The 24,497-nt window shown below is 39.8% G+C and overlaps 1 protein-coding gene across 6 annotated transcripts in view; it reads right to left on the bottom strand.

The window, feature by feature from the left end:
• Positions 1–24,497, bottom strand: part of LOC131694211 (5-hydroxytryptamine receptor-like) — a 572,517-nt gene that overhangs the window by 77,298 nt on the left and 470,722 nt on the right. For 4 of the 6 annotated variants that reach the window (XM_058982716.1, XM_058982714.1, XM_058982718.1 and 1 more), the window contains 2 exons: positions 4,881–5,178; positions 4,031–4,066 (listed from right to left, as the gene is read on the bottom strand). In XM_058982716.1, the coding sequence (XP_058838699.1) occupies positions 4,031–4,066; positions 4,881–5,178 (334 nt within the window). The remainder of the gene's footprint in view (positions 1–4,030; positions 4,067–4,880; positions 5,179–24,497) is intronic. The other 2 variants (XM_058982717.1, XM_058982719.1) reach the window with 1 other exon arrangement.

Raw genomic sequence — 24,497 nt, 5'->3', positions numbered from 1 at the left:
TCCACGGAGAAAACTGAGTTGGTTGTTTTTTCTAGGAAGCGTGAGCCGGCGCAACTCCAGCTTTTATTAATGGGTGCAACGATCAACCAGGTTTTCACATTTAAATATCTCGGGGTCTGGTTCGACTCTAAAGGTACCTGGGGATGTCACATTAGGTATCTGAAACAGAAATGCCAACAAAGGATCAATTTTCTCCGAACAATAACTGGAACATGGTGGGGTGCTCACCCAGGAGACCTGATCAGGTTGTACCAAACAACGATATTGTCGGTGATGGAGTACGGGTGTTTCTGTTTCCGCTCCGCTGCGAACATACACTTCATCAAACTGGAGAGAATCCAGTATCGTTGCTTGCGCATTGCCTTGGGTTGCATGCACTCGACCCATACGATGAGTCTCGAAGTGCTGGCGGGCGTTCTTCCGCTAAAAAATCGATTTTGGGAACTCTCATATCGATTGCTCATCCGATGCGACATTCTGAACCCGTTGGTGATTGAAAACTTCGAGAGGCTCGTCGAGCTTAATTCTCAAACCCGTTTTATGTCCTTGTACTTCGACTACATGGCACAGAGCATCAATCCTTCTTCGTACAATCCCAACCGTGTCCGTTTCCTAGATACTTCTGATTCTACTGTATTCTTCGACACATCCATGAAGGAAGAGATTCGTGGAATTCCGGACCATATACGCCCGCAGGTGATCCCCAATATATTTTATAATAAATTCCGAGAAGTCGACTGCGACAAAATGTTTTACACTGACGGATCAAATCTCGATGGGTCCACTGGCTTCGGTATCTTCAACAATACTATCACCGCTTCATTCAAGCTCAATGATCCCGCTTCAGTTTACGTCGCAGAGTTAGCTGCAATTCAGTACACCCTTGGGATCATCGACACTCTGCCCACAGATCACTACTTCATCGTTTCGGACAGCCTCAGCTCTATCGAGGCTCTTCGTGCGGTGAAGCCTAAAAAGCAATTACCGTATTTTCTGGGGAAGATACAGGAGTCCTTGTGTACGTTATCTGAAAAATCTTATCAGATTACCTTTGTTTGGGTCCCCTCTCATTGTTCTATCCCGGGCAATGAAAAGGCCGACTCATTAGCAAAGATGGGCGCATTAAATGGTGACATATACGAAAGACCAATCTGCTTCAACGAATTTTTTAGTATTTGTCGTCAGAGGACGCTCAACAGTTGGCAAACCTCGTGGAGCAATGGGGAACTTGGACGATGGCTACATTCGATTATCCCAAAGGTATCAACGAAACCTTGGTTCAGGGGGATGGATGTGGGTCGGGATTTTATTCGTGTAATGTCCCGACTTATGTCCAATCACTACACCATGGATGCGCATTTGCGGCGTATTGGGCTTGCGGAGAGTAGTCTGTGCGCTTGTGACGAGGGCTATCACGACATCGAACACGTTGTCTGGGTGTGCGCCGGATATTGTGACGCCAGGTCTCAGTTAAAGGAATCCCTTCGGGCCCGAGGTAGACCACCCAATGTACCAGTCCGAGATATGCTGGCAACTCGTGATTTCCCCTATATGTCCCTTATTTATACCTTCATAAAAACGATAAATATCCCAATTTAGCCCCTCTCTTTTATTTCTCGTTTTTAGAGTTTCCTCCGCCCTTTGGAACCGATCAGCTCCAGAGTGCCACTATGTAACCGCCATCGCCCTTACCACTACGCCTGCATAGAAGGAAACTGAAGCGAGAGCGACTCGAGGTCCGATGACTTTTGAAGGATTCCCCGCGGGTCCGAAGAATACCATCCGCCAATCCGGTACTCGACGACTTACTATACTGAGGCGCAAATTTGATTCGCTGATCCCCCTTTCCCCCCCCCCCCCCCCGCCGTTCGAGCGAAAGTTGCAAGTTTTGCTCTTCTTTCCCTGTCTCTCCCCTGTCCTTGATACAACTGCTGCTACACTGATGCGGAAATAAGCCAGCCTTTGAATATCTTGACCAAGCATAAGTTTTAGTTAAAAAATTCAAATTAGTATTCTGTATTCCTAATTTTAAGATAACTATAATTTTTACTCTTTATTGAAACTCTTGTCCTCCATCTTGTAAATAGAATTGAATCCCTAGTTTTAAGATTTCTGTGAAATTTCTCATAAATATTTGTTCCCCCTTTTGTGTACTAAACTATATTGTTAGTTTTAAGATAACCGTAAAATATTTCATAAAATACTATTACTCCCCCTCTTGTATATCAAAGTGAATCCCTTGTTTTAAATTTTTTCATAAAAAAATATTTTGGCCCTCTTTTGTATATTGAATCTTATTTCTAGTCTTAAGATAGCTGTAAACTTTCTTTTCCTTTGTAAAAAAAATATTTCAACGTTGTAACCTCCTAGTTTTAAGATATCCAACATGTAAAAACAAAAGCATTTGGCACCGCCAAGCTAACGCATTTGTGCCTATCAAATAAACGAAATGAATAAAAAAAAAAGTTGTGTGGATTTTTGGTGGAACTTAATTTTACATTTTTATTCATGCTCCAAATATGTTCATGAAAATAAACTTAAAATTACAAAATATTTTTTTCTGTGTATCTTTCGAATGCTGTACGACAAATTTATGGTCATTTTTTTGTTAATAACAGTTTTAGGAACACCGTGAACGGCTCTTAACATTATGTCATCGCGTTTACAAGTTTGATCCCTTTTACTACTCCAATGAAAGTTCTCAGTGAATGTTCACAGGTAACAAAAATCCATGCAACAGTCGCGTCGTGTGTAAATGGTTTAAGTTTATTTATAAAGATTACCAGAAAGCTACGTAGCATGAGATGATCTCCTACCCCTATTAAACTCCCCGTTGCCCCACACGATGCATAATCTACAGGGTTAACCCTGTAAGTTCATAAATTGTGAGTGCACTTGGTAGTTGTCGTTCGAGAAAGAGTGCACAATTTACCAAGCGTTTCCTTATAGTTGAACATCTGTGCGGGTGCATGCTATTTTACTGTCAATATATTTGTCACAATCAACCGTGCGCTTCCATATACCTAATTGAAAAGAATAAAAATGTAAACGTAAAGCGCGAAATGAGTTGCTATGTCTGAATATGTTGAGAATTCAACTGCGCATATCTGTCGTCATAAAATAAATTGTCGATGAGATTCCTCCGAATGCGGTCGTAAGACTATGCAAGCAAATAAAAGTCCACATACGTTTTCTTGATAATAATAATTTCCTGTACTTTTCAAGTTTGGGTTCCGTTCGTTTTTTATTCTCAGGATAACAATTTCTATTATGAAGCACAGCTCTAAATACGCATAACTAGTGAAAGGATTCCATCTGCGGTTTGGTGAGAAAGCAACGAGTCACAGTGGATGATGGTTTAAAATATGTCCGCATCTACAGTTTCTACTCTAAAAGCACCACTCAGTTGTGTCGTAGTAGTAAAATTTAGTGTACTTCATTTGCTTGTGTAGTCCTGTTTCGGTGCGCATATGTTGTATCCATAGACCGTGGTGATTCATTATTCTAAATGAGCAGATTTACCACTTACGCACTAAACAGTTTGAGTTCGGATGAAAGAATAACAGTAGTTCCGTTAGCGTGTAGTATGTGGTTTACCACTAGGCTGCTCTTGCATATGCGGATGATTTTGGGATTGTAAGCAACCTTTGTTTATCAGAGAAAGGAAAACAAATCGGGAGCAGCTCCATGCCAAATCGAATATTAGCTCTTCTGGTAATTTTGCGTCTCTTTTTTCCTATTATAATTTTTCTAGTTTCGCTCTCCGATTTGAGTTGGACACTTTTTAATGAATATTTATCTACAAATTAGTGCGAAACGTAAAATTAGTGGAAAAATAACGAAAATATAATAAACACGCATTCAAATTTTTTGCTTTCTCTTGACACTGATTAAAGGAAAACAAATTAAAACACAAAAACGTATGACATATTCGGATGTTCCAACGCAACAGAAACCAATCTTGAACAGATGTAACACATGAGGCAACGTAACCAAAGTGAAGGAATGTAACGCCAACGAAAATACTTACTAAAGTTTTTGGTATCAATTGCACAATTGTTTTGCCCTGTATTTGTACGAAATGATACAAAAAATAGATAAGAGATATAGATTGAGATAGAATTGAGCGATTGAGGCAGAGAAAGAGGAGAGAAGGAAAACTTATCCTATTTGGGTATATCATCAACTGCGAAGAAAAAATGCTACTGTTGGAACAGTGGGAAAACAATTAACAATCGGATTCGGCTATTGAACATGCAATATTAATGTAAGTAGAAAAACTAATTACAGCGATTAAATTATTCAAATTCTTAAGAGAAACAATGTGATAACGGTGAAAAAGCATGGGTTTAATTTTTTTAGGTAAAACGCTTAACTTCAGTCCAGTTGGCAAACAAACTGTAAAGCTCGGGCGGAAAACTTTTATCATTCTTTTCGATTTCTTTTCTTCTCAAGCGGGACCAATGGAAACTGTAACTGAGCAGGGTGTATTGACTATAATGTAGAAAAAGCAAGGTTCAGCTTCGTTGAACTTTAGGTGCAAAAAAACGAGGTAAGTTTTCCGCTGAAACTTTAATGGATTTAGATTGATTTAAAGGGGATTTGGAGAAATGTGAGAATGAAGAGAATCTAATGGGAGAAATAGCAGCTATATGACAACACAAACGCCAAAATGGGGAAAACATGGAACACGATTTAGAATGAAACACTTTTGCGGGGGGAAAAGACAGTACGAATTGAGAAGGAAGTTCGACATCGAGATATGAAATTCGACAGGACAGCGGAAATCAAACACGAAACTCGGTATTGCTCTGGAAGAAGACGGAAAAACAAACCGGGCAAATGTGCTCACACGGATCGTGGCGGGGAGTGATAGTTACCTGCTGCCTCCGCCGAATCCTTTTCCTGGCCGCGAGAAATATCCTCCAGTAGAGAAACAGTATCACCAGCAGTGGCACGTAGAAGCTGGAAGCGGTGGCGAATATCTGATAACCCACGTCCTGCGATACGATACACTGGAGATCCTGGTAGACCCGGGATTCCCACTCTGGATCCTTCCAGCCCAGCAGCGGTGCGATCGATACCAGCACCGACAGGGTCCAGATGACGATGATCATGTATCCTATTCGTCGGGCAGTTCGGGCGTGAGCGTAATCGATGTCCGTTACGGCCCAGTACCTGTGGGAAAGAGGAACTGATTTGAGAACTATGTTCAGGTGTTGTAGTTCTACCTATTGAGATAGGAAAAAGATAGATGTATTGCATCGTATTATTTTTTATGTCCACTTTGTAAGAAAGTTTCAGGAAAGTATTATGCAAACGTTTTGTTATAGCGATCATTCAGTGCATGGCCGTCCGAATCCTGTATTAAGAATGGCGCAAATATTTGTGACTAATCTTTGGAGATGAGTTTCATTTGAATACCCCTAATTATTTAAATTATATGGGTATTATTTTCTGGGGAAATTATTTGAAGCAACTTAGGTGGATATATTAGAATTTATTTATTTAGTTATTATAAGGTTTTACCTCTAAGAATGATTCAAAATTTAAATTGTTTAAATCGATTTCACAATTCTCACTGACACCCAAGAATGTGAGTTATTAATAACCGAGCGAGTAGTTGGTTTGACCATCACATATTACTCTTGTTTTTTGGGGCTGTGCCAACGTAAGGACTCGATTCACACTCAGAAAAACTCGACGCGAGACAGAACACAACACTTATTGTCCTTACCAACTTTAAAAAGGATTAAAAAATTACCTTTTTGTCGACCGGTTTCGGGCTCGATGTTGCCCATCTACAGGACGACGTCCGACTGATTACTAGATGACAAATACAATCATACTGCGTTCAGTACTCGAATGGTTTACAATATCGCCTTGATGTCAAAGAGAAAGTTACAGAAAATATTACGGGTCTTTTGAAAAACTTATTATTGTTGATGGAGAAACGCGAATATCTTATGAAAAGGACACAATAAAACAAAATAATTGTGAAGTTAAAAGAAAATTTAAAATATCTCGAGAACTATTACATTTCAGAAAATTTTCTGTTATGAGCATTTTGATTTTTTTTTTAAATATTCAAAAATATAATTGTATTTTTGACTGCAAATAATGTGAATTTTAAAAATTTGTCAAAAGTTGCTGTTAAGAAAACTTTTTTATTGAAAGCTTTTCCATGATCCAAATACACTGAAAAAGTTTCTCTCACGTCTTTAAAACGATAAACATTAGATTGTTGACATTCTATGATGGGGTAACGCGAATAACTTTTAAAAAGGGCATAATTACACGAATTAATTGTTTTTGTTGGAGCAAAATTCCAATTATCTCGAAAACTATCGCATTTTGAAAAATATTTCTTAAATGCATTTTACTTTAAGTTAAATTCTGTAATAAAATTATAGTTTTGTAGGTCAAAATTTTTTTTATCGATAAGTTCCCCATCATGCAATCACATTCAAAATGTTACATTTCTCTTTAGGTTTTTGTTGACAAAATAAAAAAAATTAAAAAAAGTGTTTTTTTTTAATTTAAAAAATTGCGCTTGGGTCAATAAAATCTTATTGACTGTGGAAAATGTTTAGTCTTCCATGCATGTAAAACTTATAAAGATTCATCGGAATATAAGATGGTCGGTCACGATTTTAAGGATTTTCGGACGGACCTTCGGATACGATTGAATACAAGTTTGTGATCAACATTGCGTAAGAGTTACGTGCAAGTTTGCGTACTTTCATACATGTTAAATAAACTAATTTCTGCACTAATTTGTGTACAAATTTGTATTTAAGTGAACGTACAAATTTACCGACAAGCTTGTATACAAGTTTAGGTACAAAACTCCACCTAAATTTGCGTACAAGCATACACACATGCTTGCATATAAATTAACATTCAAGTATGCGTAACAAACTAACATTCAATTTTTCGTATCGTTTCAAGTTTTCTTTCCTGGTTTATTTTCACGTTTAAATACAAGCTCGCATACAAAGTTTAAAGTTTGCCTACAAGCTTTAAAGCGTCTAAACATGCCAGCTTGCATACAAGTTTAAATACAATTTTATGCACAAGTTCAGGCTCAAAGTTTGTATTCCAAGCCTAGCGTTTCGAATAAGCATACGCGTTCACGTACAAGCTTGAATGCAAGTTCACATTCAACCTACGCGTGTAAGTAACGTTTCAAGTTTGCGTAAAGGTGCTAGTTAGCATGCTAGCGAACTTGCATACAAATGTGCTTATAAGTTAGAAGCTTGCATACAAATTTGCGTACGAGCATTTGTATACAAGTTAACTTCCTAATTTGCATTTAACCTAAGATAAAACTTTGCCTTACAGGTAGGCGCATGAGTTTTTAGCATGAGCTTTTAGCATGCTAGCTTGCGTGGAAGTGTATGTTTCAATTTGGAGTTCATTTTTACATACAAGCTTGCATACAAGTGTGCACTAAATTTTACATACTAGGTGGTTCTTCAAGTGTACGTACATCATTGCATAGAACTTCACATTTAAGTTAGCATACAATTTGGGTTCTAGATTATTACGTAGAAGCTAGCATAGTTTCGTGTTCTACTTTGCGTACGAGTGTAATAGAAGTTTTCTTGAAAATTTGCGTTACTAGATTTCGTATACGCTTGTATTCAAGATTGCATACAACCAGGCCCGTGCGCAGAAATTTCTCAAGGGTTTGATTTTTTAACGTTTATTTCAAAAGAAACGTACAGAAACCCTCAAACTTTGAAGATTTTTTCAGAGGCCTGGACCTAGTCTTGTGAACCAAACGACTCTGCTCAACAAGTTGGGTAAATGTTTGTTATCGAGAAGGAGTCATCAAAAGACACCGCTGCATAGTGGTCGGAAACCCCAAAAACGTGAACTTAATTCACTAGAGGCCAAACCATCGAATATATTCACAGGGTATGTTTGGACGAATTGTTCGTAAAAATATTCCTTACAACCTGATGAAAATTAAAATTAGGCATGGCTTACTACGATCAAATTAAAAAAAAAAAAATTTATGCTGACGAGGTAGAAAGTTGGTGTCTTCGACAAAGTTTTAGAAATGCTCGTAATAACGAATTTTGTTGAACTAGTTGAACTTGTAGGATTTAATATTATCGATTTGTAAAGCGTTTTCTATGGCAATACCCTCAAATTTATTTTTTTTTAATATAACTTTTTCCACTGTGACTTTTCGTGCAAACCGTGCTCCAGACAAATGTGGAGGCATTATAACCACATAATATTGTTGAACTGTATACGCAGTTGAACTTAGTGTAAAAAAAATTAAAATTCTTCGACAACTCTAAAACGAATAAGTTTTTTTACAAGAGGTGTGCGCCGCGCCGCCGATTTCAGGTAACATTTTTACATGCAGTCTTCAACAATATTATGTGGTTTTAATACCTCACCATTTGTCTGGAACATCGTTTGCACGAAAAGTCACAGCGAAAAAAGCTATATTAAAAAGCTAAATTTAAGGGGTTTGCCTTAGAAAACGCTTTATAAATCGATAACATTAAGTCCTACAAGCTCAAGTTGTTCAACAAAACTCTTCATTGTTAGCATTCCTAAAACTTTGTCGAAGACACCAACTTTCTACCTCGTCAGTATAAAAAGTTAATTTTTCTAGTTCAATCATAGTAAGTCATGCCTCAATTTAATTTTTATCAGATTGTGGGAAATATTCTTAGGAACGATTCCTCCAAAGATACCCTATAAATATATTCAATGGTTTGGCCTCTAGTGACGTCTTTGGCATTTCCGACCACTGTGCGTTGCCTGCTGGCTCGTGGTGTATTCGGATTGGTTTGTAGTAGTTTTTTTTTATTCATTTCGTTTATTTGATAGGCACAAATGCGTTAGCTTCGCGGTGCCAAATGCTTATGTTTTTACATTTTGGATATCTTAAAACTAGGAGGTTACAATGTTGAAATATTTTTTTTACAAAGGAAAAAAAAATTTACAGCTATTTTAAGACTAGAAATAAGATTCAATATACAAGAGAGGGCCAAAAGATTTTTTTATGAAAAAATTTTAAAACAAGGGATTCACTTTGATATACAAGAGGGGGAGTAATAGTATTTTACGAAATATTTTACGGTTATCTTAAAACTAACAATATAGTTTAGTACACAAAAGGGGGAACAAATATTTATGAGAAACTTCACAGAAATCTTAAAACTAGGGATTCAATTCTATTTACAAGATGGAGGACAAGAGTTTCAATAAAGAGTAAAAATTATAGCTATCTTAAAACTAGGAATACAGAATACTAATTTGAATTTTTTAACTAAAACTTATGCTTGGTCAGATATTCAGAGGGTGGCTTATTTCCGCATCAGTGTAGCAGCAGTTGTGTCAAGGACAGGGGAGAGACAGGGAAAGAAGAGCAAAACTTGCAACTTTCGCTCGAACGGGGGGGGGGGGGGGTGGGAAGGGGGATCAGCGAAACAAATTTGCGCCTCAGTCTAGTAAGTCGTCGAGTACCGGATTGGCGGATGGTATTCTTCGGACCCGCATTTTGTAGTAGTTGTTAAGCCAACCGACTAAACTTGAACCTCTTGTATCCCGTAATCCTCATCCATCCGGGGCAACCGTTAAGTACTGCTTTAGTAAGGATTGTGTTATTGTTTATTTTGTTTTGTGTTGATCGTCATGCTTTTATCCATAGCTACTTTTCCTTACTTGCTGTTAAACCTTCGCGATATATCTCACCTGCTCAGGTCTGCTGCAAATATCGTACCCTGTTGGTACATGAACCGATCCGGGGGTGTCGACCATAAGGATTTACATCTGTTTACAACTACCTTCGCCGGGTTTCATATCCTTCTAGTTGCTAGTCGTTCCTATTTATCTGCTAGCTGGTGCTGAGAACTTCTTGGCGGCAGTATTTCACCCTATAGCGATGCCCATTTTCGCGATCCATTCGCTGCCACTCTAACGGAATAATCATCGGCGGTAAAATTTCTCTAGACAACGATATCCCGATTTTCTCCAATTTGGTGTTTTTCCTCCTTAACTGCCGTTGCTAGCCCACTGACCGACATCTCCAACTTGACATACATCCTTTCCAGCCTCCCTCGCAAAGTTTCGTCCTTGGTTTCTTCATTGACTTGTTTCTAGAGTGACCGAACTCAAATGACATTTTATGTGTCCAAACGGTTTGCAGTATATTTTTTTCCTGGACAGGAAAATAATAAATTTTTAAAAGTAATTCAAAACGCTCAAGGGGGGGGGGGTTGAACTCCCAAACCCTGCCCCCCGCGTGCGCACGGGCCTGCATACAACCTTATGAACAAGTTTATGCTATTAGTACCGGTACAAATTCAAATATAGAATTGCGTTTAAAGTTAGCATAAAAACTTGCATTCAACTTTGCGTAAAAGTTGAGTGTTTATATACAAGTGTACAAGTTAATATATAAGTGCTCAGGCTAGTATACAATTTTGCATACATTCTTTTGTGTTTAAGTGTTGCATACAAGTTTGCTTTTGAGTTAGCGTTTCAGGTCTGCTTATTCAAAATTAGCGTTTGACTTTCTGATTTGTTTCTTGTTAAGATTGCGCATTATTTAAAACGTGACCTTACATACAAGTTTCAAGAGTGTATCTAATCTTGCTCACTTTTGCCCATAAATCTGCATTCATTATTACCCATACGTTTGTATAACAGGTTAAAAACTAGTTTGAGTTTGAAGATTGCTTTGAGCTCTGCGTACAAGATTGCGTTAAGTTGTGCAGCTTTTATAAATTTGCATAACAGTTACGTACAAGTTTGCTTGGAATGTTACGGGCCTAGTTTGCATAGAAGGTAGAAAATAAGTTTACGTGACTAGGCTCAAACTTTCGGTTTGCGTTAATGTTTTTGAACAAGTTTGCATATAGGATTACGTATACCCCTGTTCACACAATTGCATTCAAAATAAGTACAAGCTTGTGTACAAGTTTGTCTGCAAGATTGTAGTTTACATTACTAGTTTTTGCGAAACTTTGCCTCAGAAGACTGAGATTCGAATTTGCGTTTCAATTTCTGATAATTGTAATAATAAACTTGCATACAATGTTGAGTAAAAGCTCGCGCATCAATTACGTGTTCAAGTTGGAGCCGTTCGTACACCGCATGGACTGAATCCCGTCTTTTTTAACTCCCTCTTCCTGCTCTAAGGACAAGCATGCACAATTTCAGCGCCCTCTATGCGGTCACAGGTGGAACTAAAATTTTCTAACCAAAACATAACTCGTATCATGTACTACAATTCTTCTGAACATACTATTCAGCTAAATCTAACCATTATTTCACAAAAATGTTTAGTTCGTGAAATTCGCGTACTGATACATAACCAAGCGCTGCTAGGCCCCATGCCAAACTGACTCAGACATCATTTCGTTAAAAGTTTAAAAACTTCTTTCAACAAAGCCGGATTTACTAGCAGTCTTCGACAAAGTTGTAGACAATAAAATTATCTTTCTTTTTTTTTACTTGCAGTGATAATATGATGACTACAGTGTAACTGGGCAGCCTAACGAGCTTCCGAGGTAGGTAAGTGGGTGGTTTATGCGCCACTCTCAGTTGAGAGACCACCCACCTGTTATAGAGCTGCCCGGCCTAGTGAGACCCCTCGGGAGAAGGTTCTGGTTTTCCTCTCTTTAGGAAGGAAACAAGTTAGCTGGAGACACAGTCCGTCCGCGTCGATGATCCGCGTGCTATACGAGCCAAAGATAATCCGAAACGGCTAATGCGAATTTATTCCGAAACGAAGATTACACTCGCGGGTTGTTATCATCACTGGCAAAGTCCAAACCGCCAATTCGATCAACCAGAGTTCGACTAGAGAGTGATTCCGGATGGTATCGGGGCCAACCTCCCCAGTAAAAAACAAAACAACCAAAAAAACTAACACGACACGATTTAACTAGAACTGAAAAACTTCACCAAGACGACAATCAGTACATTTACCCTACGGGATGCATTTTTCTGCTTTATCGCAAACAGCACATTTTCGCTACATCAATACATTTATTTATACAATCTTCCTTCAGTTTCTCATTCCGATATTCGTTTCAACCTAGCTAGGCAGTTTTCCCTTCCCTTCAATCATCCTCTCTCCTATCTAGTGCGACGCAATACTACCTATTGTGTGTCCTCTCGAGGTGTGCTTTGTTCAGTGCTGTGCTAATTGAACGGCAATCTATATGGGCGAGCCACGGATGGCAAAACTGGACGGTAGGGTACGGCCGTCTATGGTGACCCCATGCGCATGGACATCACAAACATAAAAACACTCTACTCACGACCTAGGTTTTACGTGACGATGTTGGGCGGGAGACGGCGATTCCTTCTACTGCTGCTGCTGATGCGATGTGCGATCACTCCTGATCGCGCCTAGTGTACGACGATAATCTTCACTGCCGATTCGTGAACTACTGGCGGGGTAGTGCCGCCAAATCTCCCGGTCGTCACCAGAAAATGTACTGGGTGTGCTGGTACTGCGTTTCGGTAGTCGATTGGTCCTGCCAAGGCGCGGTTTGACGGATGCTGCCTTCTTCCGACCACGTGTACCACCGGGACCAACCTTGAGACGAACCGTGGGGTCACGAGTGGTTACCAACGAGGAGATGTGATGCTTTGGACGTTCGACGGCTGCCACGAACCTGTGAAATAGATTGCCGTTGCACGGGAACAAATAAGCACAAGCACATTTTTTTGGTAACCAAAACTACGGGTTTACCTTAAAATCTTCTTCGGCGCGCACACAAGAATCGCCAAGCTAATTGGGTTGGTGAAACTTTTAAGGCCGAATTTAATTACCACACTGAACACATCACGGCGCGAACAAATGACGAACCACTCTTGCCTCTTCCACTGATTAGTTCAAAGTGGTTTATTGGGCTTTGAGAATCCTCAGATTAACCGCGGTTTGAAGGTCTTCGTTAGCGGATCTGACGTATTTTCCACGATGTGGACAATAGCGACATTCTCGAATTCGCATTAACAGTCCCGAGTTTCCCCAGCTGTATAACAGCATCTCATTTCTACGGGTGGCTTCAAGTGTGCCAGCCTGTCGCTTGCCAGCCATCAGAGTGAAACAGACTCTTCACCGAAGGATGCAAGGGTTTCAGGCACGTTGGTCCGGTAGCTCGACTTGTCCGATTTGCTTCATATTTGGAGCAAGCATTGTTGGTAGGACTAGGAATCGACTCAGGGGGAATTTTCAAAAAATCATTTTTTTCTGGCAGTCTAGTGTACAGATTTCCCGTGCTAAAAGCGTTCTAGTTCCATTTTGTGATGAACATTACTTAATAAAATTAAAATATGAATTGAAAATTTCTGATTTTATATGAAATCGACATTGAATTGTCATAGGAAAACGACAGTCGCAACTTCTGCTACTCGTGTCCATGGAAACGAAAGAAGAAGGGACTTTGCCTTTATTGTTTTGTTTTATATGTATCTATAGTAACGAAGGAGGCAGCAAAAAACGAAGGGGAATTCATTGAGTTTCATCGTTTATTGAATGGATATAAGAATTTGAGGTCCTGACCCCGCTTTCCTCCCATATGAACTTCTCCGACTTTTTCTTCGGGTAATTCCATAAAAGAAAATACTGATTTTCTCAATATATTAGACTGCTTCGAAACTGCTATATTTAATTGTAAGAGCTATTAATATCCACAGAACTTGACCTGGTGCCCAGCAAGTAATGGATTTCTACGATTGGATATCGAAAAATCTGTGCTTATCAACAATGCCAGTTGTATCTTGGACAACTACAGTAGCGCAACTCTTCGGCAAATTAATAATATCATCAACGAGAACGGACGTACATTGGACCTCTGCTTTGTAAGTGCCCGGGACTACGCTCCGTACTGCTGCGCCGCTCCGACACCTTTAGTTCAGCATGTGCGCCATCATCCCCCACTACATCTTGTACTCGCTGGTAACCTAGGAGTGAGTTTTGAAGACGTCTCAAGCTCTATCGTCTACGATTTTAAAAACGCTGACTACGACAGCATCGTTAGCACGCTGTTGGATATAAACTGGGACGAAAATCTTAACAATGATGACGCGAACGAAGCAGCGATGACGTTTTCTAATATTCTTAACTACCTAATCGACCGTCATGTGCCAAAACGAACAGTCAGCACAAATCAACACCCTCCCTGGCAATCAACAGTGCTTAGACGATTAAAAACTGCCAAACGAGCCGCATTTAAAAAGTTCTCGAAGCATAAGACACTTGCATTACGAAACCACTACTTTCAACTCAACCACGAGTACAAACAGCAAAGCAGACGTGCCTTTTTTAGATATCAGCGAAACGTCGAACGTCAACTGAAATCCAAGCCCAAGTCGTTTTGGAAATATGTGAACGAGCAGCGAAAAGAATCCGGGTTACCATCTTGTATGTCATTAAATGGAGTTTTAGGCACCGACACTAAGGAAATTTGCCAATTGTTTTCCGACAAATTTTCAAGCGTTTTTTCCGACGAGAACCTTTCCCCACAACAAGTCGCTGCCGCTTCAAATCTAACTCCTTCTCTAGGACGAACCATCAACCGAATTTGTGTCGATAATGCTGCCATTCTTGCAGCAAATTCCAAGCTGAAAGCATCTAGTTCCCCGGGTCCAGATGGCGTTCCTTCGATTTTTGTCAAAAAGTGCATCAGCGGGCTTCTTGAACCACTTCGGCGAGTCTTTGTGCTATCACTCAATACTGGAACATTCCCTTCCTGCTGGAAAGCAGCGCACATGTTTCCAGTTCACAAAAAAGGAAACAAATCGAACATTGACAATTATCGAGGAATCTCGTGTTTAAGTGCAGTATCAAAACTATTCGAGCTGGTTGTCTTAGACCCTCTTTTCTTTCACTGCAAACACTACATTGCAGACGATCAACACGGATTTATGCCTAAACGATCGACAACGACTAACCTGCTCTCGTTCACAACATATGCAATGGATGGATTCGCTGACGGATTGCAAACCGATGCTATTTACATGGATCTATCTGCGGCCTTCGACAAAATCAATCATGATATCGCAATAGCGAAGCTGGACAAACTCGGTATTCATGGACAACTTCTGCGCTGGTTTCGTTCCTACCTCGATGGAAGGCAACTTCAAATCAGCATTAAGGACTGTCTATCTACACCATTCTTCGCTACATCCGGCATCCCACAAGGAAGCCATCTCGGTCCAGTGATATTCCTCCTCTACTTTAATGACGTCAACATCAAATTACAAGGACCCCGCCTTTCTTTTGCCGACGGCATGAAAATTTTTCAACAAATACGGGATAAAACCGATGCCGAGCTTCTTCAGAGGGAATTGGACAGCTTTAGTACGTGGTGTGATCTAAACAGAATGGTTTTAAACCCGAGCAAATGCTCAATCGTTACGTTCACGCGGAAACGCCATCCGATTCAGTTTAACTACCATCTCTTCGACTCGAGTATTCCAAGACACTCTAACGTCAAGGATCTCGGAGTCATCATGGATTCGGCACTAACGTTCAAACCACATACATCATCCATTGTGGATAAGGCTTCAAGACAGCTTGGGTTCATCTTCCGAATAGCGAAAAACTTTAAGGACGTATACTGTTTAAAATCTCTCTATTGTGCGCTGGTTCGCTCAACACTGGAATATTGTTCTGCTGTTTGGAACCCTTACTACCAGAACGGTGTCGACAGAATCGAGGCCGTCCAACGCCGGTTCATACGCTTTGCACTCCGACATCTTCCTAGGCAAAACAGATTTCAGCTGCCGAGCTACGAAAACCGTTGTCAGTTAATACAGCTCGATACTCTAAGCATCCGGAGGGACTGCTCTCGAGCCCTGTTCGTCTCGGACTTACTGTCTGCCAGGGTGGATTGCCCTACAATCCTCGGACGCCTCGATCTTCAAGCTCGCGTTCGAGCTCTGCGCAATAACTCTCTTCTGCGAGTCCCATTCAGGAGAACTAACTATGGACGCCAGGGCGCTGTTACCGGACTCCAGCGTGTGTTTAACAGTGTGGCGACGGCGTTTGACTTCAACCTGACAAGGAATTCGATAAAAACTAAAATAATTCGTATTCTGAAATGTAATTAGTTTAAGTAACCACCATTGGGGCCAAGGGGTCTGTTGGTGACGGTACAACAAATAAACAAATAAACAAATAAACAAGAACTTAATAGGTTTACGTAGACCACTAAGGAGAAAAATAGCATAGCGTGCTGTTTACTTCTGGTTCTAAATTTCACATAATGGTTTCTACAGTATGAAAACAATAGTTCTTATGATTACATTCTTATATTTCATTTAATCGCGTGTAATTTCTTCGTAAGTAATTCCTACATGAAACGGCTCTAAGGAGTGCACCTCCATATTACATTAATATGTCTTCTTCAAACTTCTTAGCTTCTTACACTTTCATTCCAGCTGCTCCCGGTTCCAAGAATAAAACCTAATTAAGCTGAAGGATTTCTGCCAATAGATCAAAGTTTCAATCAATTAACGGCACAAATAAGTTTTCTGAATCATTAATTATACTTACATTGCGCAAAATTTTTAAATTAAATAAATAAATTTAAAAGGTGATTCAACAACCCACGAGAACAGCACAAGTATGATTCACTACCAGACGCATAGCTCCGCTAGGAATTATTACAAGTGTTTCGTTTAAAGGCTTGTGCAACGAACGATGGCTGAATTTATGCAACAAAACACAAACTACGTCACTACGGGACCGTTGTATGCTGCACAGCGCTACTGGACTGGATAGTACGTGTATCTACTTATAACTTAGTCGGTAAAACTAGAAATACTATGCTTTGCTCGATAGCGATAGATGAAATTACAAGGCATTCCCGGCTGTAAAACTTCCACAGGGCCAACATCGGGTGCAACTATCCTTCCACATAGGTACGTTGAACCAAAAGCGAACCCCAGTAGCCCAGTGTGATGCAGCTACGGTCGATACAACCACGTATGGAATATTATGCAAAAAGCAACACCTCTCCGGAAGCGGATATGCTGGCAACGGTGCATCTTTTGCCGTATGGACAGGCAGCCGCAAACACTCTTGAAAATCTCGACCAGCAATCTCGGACGCGCGCACACACACACCCGGGATTTGTATCGTCCGGGCTGCACAAATGGATGTGCGCAATAATGTTTGCATTTGCATCCCAATAAGATTGGATATGTCTGTTCCTGTAGGGATAGTGTACCTGAGGTATGCAGAACGAGTAAAACGACTACCCTGTGGTTTCAGTATAAATAATATATTAATTTGAGAATTTGCTTGATATTTTCAACATACTTATCTGTCAAATTTAAAACAATTTTTTTCATCGTGCTTGTAATGATTTGATAAGTGATTATATTTATTTAAATTTAAAAGTGTTCTTGTCAGTGGCGTAGTAAGAAAATATGCTATTTTTTTTTGAAAGAGTGTCATATTTAATGAACCTTGGATAAAAAATTAAATGTTCAGAAATATTGATAGCCACTATGCTATATTTCTTCTTAGTGGAGAAAAATTTAGGTAAAAACTATCTTTTTCCTGCACGTAAAGAGCACAAATTAGTTATGGAATTTGCGTTTCGACCACGTCTCATCAGAATATGACACTAAATTAGTGACAGGACTAAGCTAGTGGCGGATTAACTAATAACCGAATTAACTAAAACATTCAACTTTTTCATACGTAACCATTTTATGCGGATCAACCGAAAATGGGACGTTTCATCAGACAATACTGGTTAGGCAACCATGGTAGATTCCTATGCGCGAATTCTATAAAAAGACACTGCCCCACGGAAAACTGTGCAAAAGTAGCTAAGAACAGCCCACCTACTATAACCGTAAACAGCGCACCGTTATCTTATGCCAAACCACAAACGGGTACAAAACCAATATCTACGGATCTGACAGGAACAAATATTCACTCAAAAACAATCACGCCCAGTGTCTCCAAGCCAACAACCGGCACCACCAGCAAAGAAGCGAACGTAGAAGAGGACGGATGCGTTTGTCCGTGCGCTCGCATTTTTGTTTGACGCTCTATTGCTTTCTTCAAAAACACTTTGAATTGACTTCTTAATATTTTGTAGTGAATTTCTTCGATTCAAGCAAGAAAACTCGTTTTCTAACTTGTACGCAAAGTAGGCAAGAACGTTTGTTTTAACAAATGTCAACTGTCAAATAAAGTTTGCATTTTTTTATACTTTTTGTATATAACAATTTAATAATGCGAATGATTACAAAGAAATTACTATTGCTATTTGTATTGCTCTTCTGTTAATACCGGACGTGTTCGCCCATCTTCCGGGTAAAAACGCGGGCCCCCAAATACGACCCGGGCATCAGGGCAATTGCTCTGGCTGCCTCCCCCTCTCATCGGGCCTGCGTCCACGACTACCATACAGATAAACAATAAAATTTATACAAAAACATCTGTGACAAAAAAACATTTTGTAACCACAGCGGGTACAACACAGCACGAACATTTTTAGAAAAGGTGAATTTATTTTTCGTGCATTAAACGGTTTCGTAAGCCACAGTATTTCATTTTCATTCGATGAAAAAGTTTTCGTATTTTTACATATTATTTTACATTCAATTTACTTGGATAGATGTTTGACAACATCGATTTATTTTTCAATTAAAGAGCTCGAACTAGCAAAATCGAATTTATTTCAAAGTGCTCGCCACTATCTAGTACTAGTACGACGTTGGTATTTTTTGTTCGTAAACAATTACGGAAAATTTCTGCGAAAGTTAGATACGCTCTTTTTTGTGAATAAATTTTGTGGGAATTCCTGCGCAAGAACAGAGCTTGAAAAAATTGACATCCCTGCGTGAACTTGAAAGAAAGCAAAGTCCGATTCATGCCCGCCTCAATAAATGAAATGTTTGATTCGTTTCCCTCGTCATTCGTTCTCCCGACACAGCGCATTTAGGTTCGGGCATGTTCGGAGCCAGAAGCAAACTGAATTTTGTTTCTATTCTACGCTGGGGTGCCTACCTTCAAGATTTATTTGGATTCTTCCAAATTTTTAAACGTCGTCCAGACGTACAGATTTATGGATGTCTAATCCAGATTTCAGAATTTTTTTCCGGATTTATCTAGACAATTTGGAAAATAACAAAATGAATTACAAGAATGCATCGTTGAATTTTGAACCGCCTTTTGAGCTACGATTGGCTGGAAACAATGTACCAAAGTTTTTTTTCGCTAAAAGTGAATTTTGTTAAGTTTTCATCAGCTGGAAGTTCAGCAATCCAAGATACTGAAAGCTCAGAGACTTTAATCCATGTGCTTTATACTGAAAATTGAACATTTAAATTGGTCAGATTGGCGGCGCAATTACTGAATTTTCAGAAAGCCGAAATATATATGTTAACATACAAATATGTTTCATTAGGAAATTGCAACAAATACAACTCATAAATGAACAATGAAGCTTTCTCAAAAAAAAATTTGGCCATCCAGACAATCCCAGACTTTTTCGAAAATTATTACAGATTTCTAGGAAAAAACTTGGCACTCTATGAATCTACCTATGAGAGGGATTGTTGTGCACCAGATATAAATTATGCAGTTTACTTATGCTCGAAACGCAGTTTACCAGTGCCTTCAAACTGTCCAGGGCCGGCGGAACACCTTTTTCCCGAGTGGGTAGTAAGATTCGAAGTGATTTCTCCTCGTACTGACGAAAGTTCAGATATGGCGTGTGTAAGTGAAAATGAAAATTCCCTGATAATATCTGGTGGCTATTTGGAAACACTCTTTGTTAACAGGGCTGTTTGTCCGACGCTTCAGCGAAAATGTGTTTGTTGAATACTACACATAAAATCCAACGGGCATGTTTCTATTACTTTTGGGTAAGATTCTATTGCCTTTTTGGTAACAGACAACGCAATTGCGCATTGCGGCATTAAACTCATATTACCGCCAAGGTAGTAAATGGTGGAATGACTATGTAAGATAATTCGGTCGATTTCTATAATAGTATTAGTATCGAGTCAAACCAGCCGGAGTTCTGGCGGATTTCTACCCAAAGTCAGGCCGGAATCAGCACCAATTTCGGCAGAAATAGGCGGAATTACGAATTTTTTATAGGGTAACTTGGATAGTGAAAGAAAAATTTGAGGCAGTTTTCGGATCCGGCCTAGTTTTCAGATCCGACACAGCTCCCGATCTGGACCAGTTCCCCAATTTGGACCTCCCGGATCTGGATCAGTTTCCGGATCTGGACTAGTTCCCGATCCGGACCAATTTCCGGAACCGGACAAGTTCCCGAATCTGGACCAATACCCGGTAATGGTCCAGTCCCTGGATCTAGCCCATCCCCTTTTCCCCTTACCAGGTCAGGACTTGAACCAGGCCCAGATTTGGTGCTTAGATCCAGACAAGAGTCTGGATTCGGACTCTCGGATCGAATACGTGGATCCAAACTATATGTCTTGCTTTCCGTACATGACGGGAAGGACTGTTAATGTTTTGTGCAGTCGCTACCTTGCTGTTGACGGTCCCGATAGAAAAAAATTCAATTTAACTACGACCAAAATACCCCACCACTATTCCGAGTCGGCTTTTTTCTGACTGTGCTTTGAAGCTAGCTGAGTGTGAGCCAATGGGTATCTCCGGCGACCGACATCCTTTCAGGCTTAGTGGAGGTCGATTTGAATATTTCTCCGATGGCAAAAATAATACCAATAAGTCTCATTTTCGATACAAATTATATCTAATAAAACCGGCCCCCGGATGGTCTACACACCAAAAAAATATGAATTTTATCGTTGACGTACTTGCAAACATGACACAATTCAACAAACTGCAATTTACGAAATGACGGAACATTACCGTGTTCCGTTTAATTTTACATGAAATATATACTTTACATGCGCAATGACATAAAATTACACTTCCTACCATTCAGAACAAACGCTGTATGTGGAGTAAAATTACACGATTTACGAAATTAAACGTCATGTAAAATTAAAACCAAACGTAAAAATAAGTAATTTTTGATGCTCGTATATGTCAGGGTCAGGAGACGTAAATTTACACTATTTTTTTCTAGGTGTGTACTTCTGGACCAAAGACAAGCCATTTAACGTCATAGATAAATCGCGTGATCTAACTAAGCAACACTCGACCGTGTACGAAAAAGTATTTTGTGTGCGTACCCACCCGGGAAGTAGAGATTGATGGTGTAGTCTCCGAGATGGGCCTTGATTGCGAAACAGGGGGTGGCTCCTTCCAAATCCCTGTGCTTCAGTCAGTGTAAATTCTGGTATGCAAGCAATTGTTTTTGGAACCCGTCAGGGTAACAATTTAGCACTGGGTGGAAATATACCTATTTGTGCGTACTACGGAGACGTAGAGTGTATTGTTATTGCAACATAACTCACCGCAGTTCATTATGCACGTTCATGTTTTTGATATAAATTTCGTTTAAATAAAAGTCCATGAACGTTGTCATTAGTCCAGATAGGTATAGTAATTTTTGTTGTGTTTTTGTAAATAAATAGCATAGGGTTTAGTTAGGTTACCGCTCTCGTTTCGTTGCAAAAGTAGTCTGACTATGCTGTGCTATAGCGATTACAGCTATGCGGCGGTGCGTTTTTTTGGTGTTTGTTTTGTGGAGTGCGGAAGGCGGCGATCGAGTTTTGGCTAGATGGTGACGGACCACGGCATCGAACAAACGCCCCGAGTTTTTTTGTTTTTCCGGGACAGTTTCCCGCCACAACAACCAGTGCGGTGAAGTGCGCGTGTACGACGGTGACAATCCCGTTCGAATAGTGCCGACCCGTGGTTCGGGTACTGTGAAGGATCAGCCGAACGAGCCTAGCTCTCCTTCACAGCTAAACGTCAAGGAGAGCGAAGCAGGGTGGCCAAAGGTGCTCCCTGGGAAGTCACCGATAATTCGCCATCGTCGCTAGGGAGGTTCCAACAAAGAAGCCAAGCTCATCTCCCTAGCTAAAAGTCAAGGACCGCTGCCGGAGCAGCCAACAAGCAGGGGCAGGAGAACGCGGCCGTTGTAGTCCCTGCTAGTCGGAAGAAACCGTCCGCCTTCCCAACAGTAGCAATTCGACGAGATCCAGCAGTGCACAGTACAGCAAGATCAGTGAAGGGAGAGGGAGAGTGGACAGAGAATAAAAGTCAGCAAATCAATTAGTTTATTTGTTTGTTTACCTTTTTTGTTGTGTTGCGAAAATCCGAAATTCCGGAAAGAGCACCCAGGCCGCCCTAAAAAGAAATGTCCGCCGGGCAAAGAAGAACCCGAGTAGTGGACTTACCGCTACTTACACGTTCAGTAAAAATCGCAAAACTTATTTTCTATCAGCCTCATTTCGAGCCTTTCGCCGGATTTGTTCTTACAAAGTTTGTTTTTTTGAATGGGGCTCATCTACTTGTTCGCATTTTTGTAACCCGGGCATGAACTGAAGAACCAATTGTAGAAATAAGGCAAGGTCTCGGAAAGTCCACATGGGACATCCAAAACTTCAAGTGTCTCTATATTTCAGTTATATTATTTTTCTAGGTTTACTTTCGACGTAGATGTTCCTCAATTTTAGCATTATTTGCCATGGCCGAAAACAATATTGAGGAGCGTTTTGGGGATCAAAACATGCTACTATTTCAATCGGATAAGCCTTGCTTGGGACCAGGTATTGAAGTTGTCGCTTGTTAAATCCGAATCATAGGCAAAGATTTATTGATATTCTTTTCATATACATCGCACCTCAACTGATTCGAGAACATTTCAACACCCACGGCAATGCGTGGAGTTGTCTTCATGCTGAACCGATCTATCATACAACATGAGATTCGGCCAAGTGCGTTAGTTTTATCGTTGTTCTCTACTTCATTAGTGTGCCCATTGATTGAAAGAGCTACGCGTCCACTATATCCGAAACAATCGAATCAACATAAAAAATTCCTCCGGTGGTAGTGTGCAACGTTTTGACTGGCTTGTTTTTCTACACTGAGATTAAAGGTCAGACAAAACGAATACCTGGCGCGAATTGGTTTCCCGCTCTGTTGTGGGCAGAGAGTGCTCAGAATTGTATGCGAAAAGGTCATATGAGGACTTTTTGAACGTCAGATCGCCCAAATTTTTCCGAATATACGCGACGTTAGAAACGCAAATAAAAAACTTGATGCAAACTGAAAAACGCGGTTATTGGCACCGGTTCGTCAACGGATTAATGAGAGAAACAATATTTCGTCTAGCAGCTGGGCCCTACGTCGCACAGTGGCTGGAGGCTGGCCAAAACCTCAAAAATTTATTTTTGAAATAGTGATATTTTATATTTTTACTAAATTTCTCATGCATTGAATGATGTATATTCAAAATTTTATGATCATTAGATAAGAACACGATTTTTAACATATGTTTAAACGTAGCAAAGTCCGGATTTTTTAATGATTTTCATTTCCGAAACCACCATTGCTCTGTTCACTTCAAATGCATGTTGTTCTTTTGATTTTGGTGCGATTTCAGCACAACTAGTTTCATTGTGTAGAGGAACAAAAGAACTTGGTTAGTGAATAAAATACATTTGGTAAATATGCTTGGAACTATGACTTTTTAGTTTAAATATGTTTGAGGTGGTCAGATCAAAAATACTTTTTTCACTAATTTATTCTGTACACATTTCGGAATCATTTCGGAACGGTCACATAGTGTACATTCTATGGGAAATAACCTCTACTTTTCGAAGATCATGGTCTCGTTCTGCGCCTAGGTGCGCAAAAAGGTTTAAGCAGATTTTCAAGCTTTGTTCCTGATATGGAGGAGCATGGTGTTTTGTATAAAATAGTTAGACAATCTACAGTAAACCAACACGTTATACAATTGATTTAAAGTAGTGTTCTTAATTTTTTATGATATTGCTGACATTGGTGAACAGTAACGGAAAATTTATCATGAAAACGGGATCATAGTTATAAGAAAGGTTCAATGACACTGTATGGAAAAATGAATTTAATATTTTACGACTTTTGACATCAAAAATGAACTCAGCACCTCAAAATTAGCTTAGATTGTGATTTTCAGCCAAATTAGGTAACATTTGAGGTTTTGTCCGACTTTTGTTTGAAGACCCGCCACTGTGCGTCGTGCACTCGATTCAACCTTTGATCGGAATACATTCCACGTAAATTCACATTCAAATGATAGACGTTTCGCGATGAAATTATAATAATGTATATAAACGTAATAATTGTTTTTCAAACATTCAAATTTATCTGACAGAAAAGATTCTCGCGCTAAGCATTTTCCCCATAAAACTTATAGTTTTATATTTACCTACGATCATGTCTACATCGTTACAGTTCCAATTAGGCGCCTCGATCGATGGAGCATGCAAAGCACTCCTAATTTTCCCGGAGAGAATATGGGCGATCCTAGATTCTTTTTATTGAAATCGTTACGGATTGCCTGATACAAATATTAGTTTGAGTTCATTCTCATTGATCTATTCCGGAT

This window comes from Topomyia yanbarensis, chromosome 3 (assembly GCF_030247195.1).
Source record: "Topomyia yanbarensis strain Yona2022 chromosome 3, ASM3024719v1, whole genome shotgun sequence".
Taxonomy (NCBI): Eukaryota; Metazoa; Arthropoda; class Insecta; order Diptera; family Culicidae; genus Topomyia; species Topomyia yanbarensis.
The sequence above is the reverse complement of the archived record's forward strand: the minus strand, read 5'-3'. Positions and strand labels throughout refer to the sequence as shown.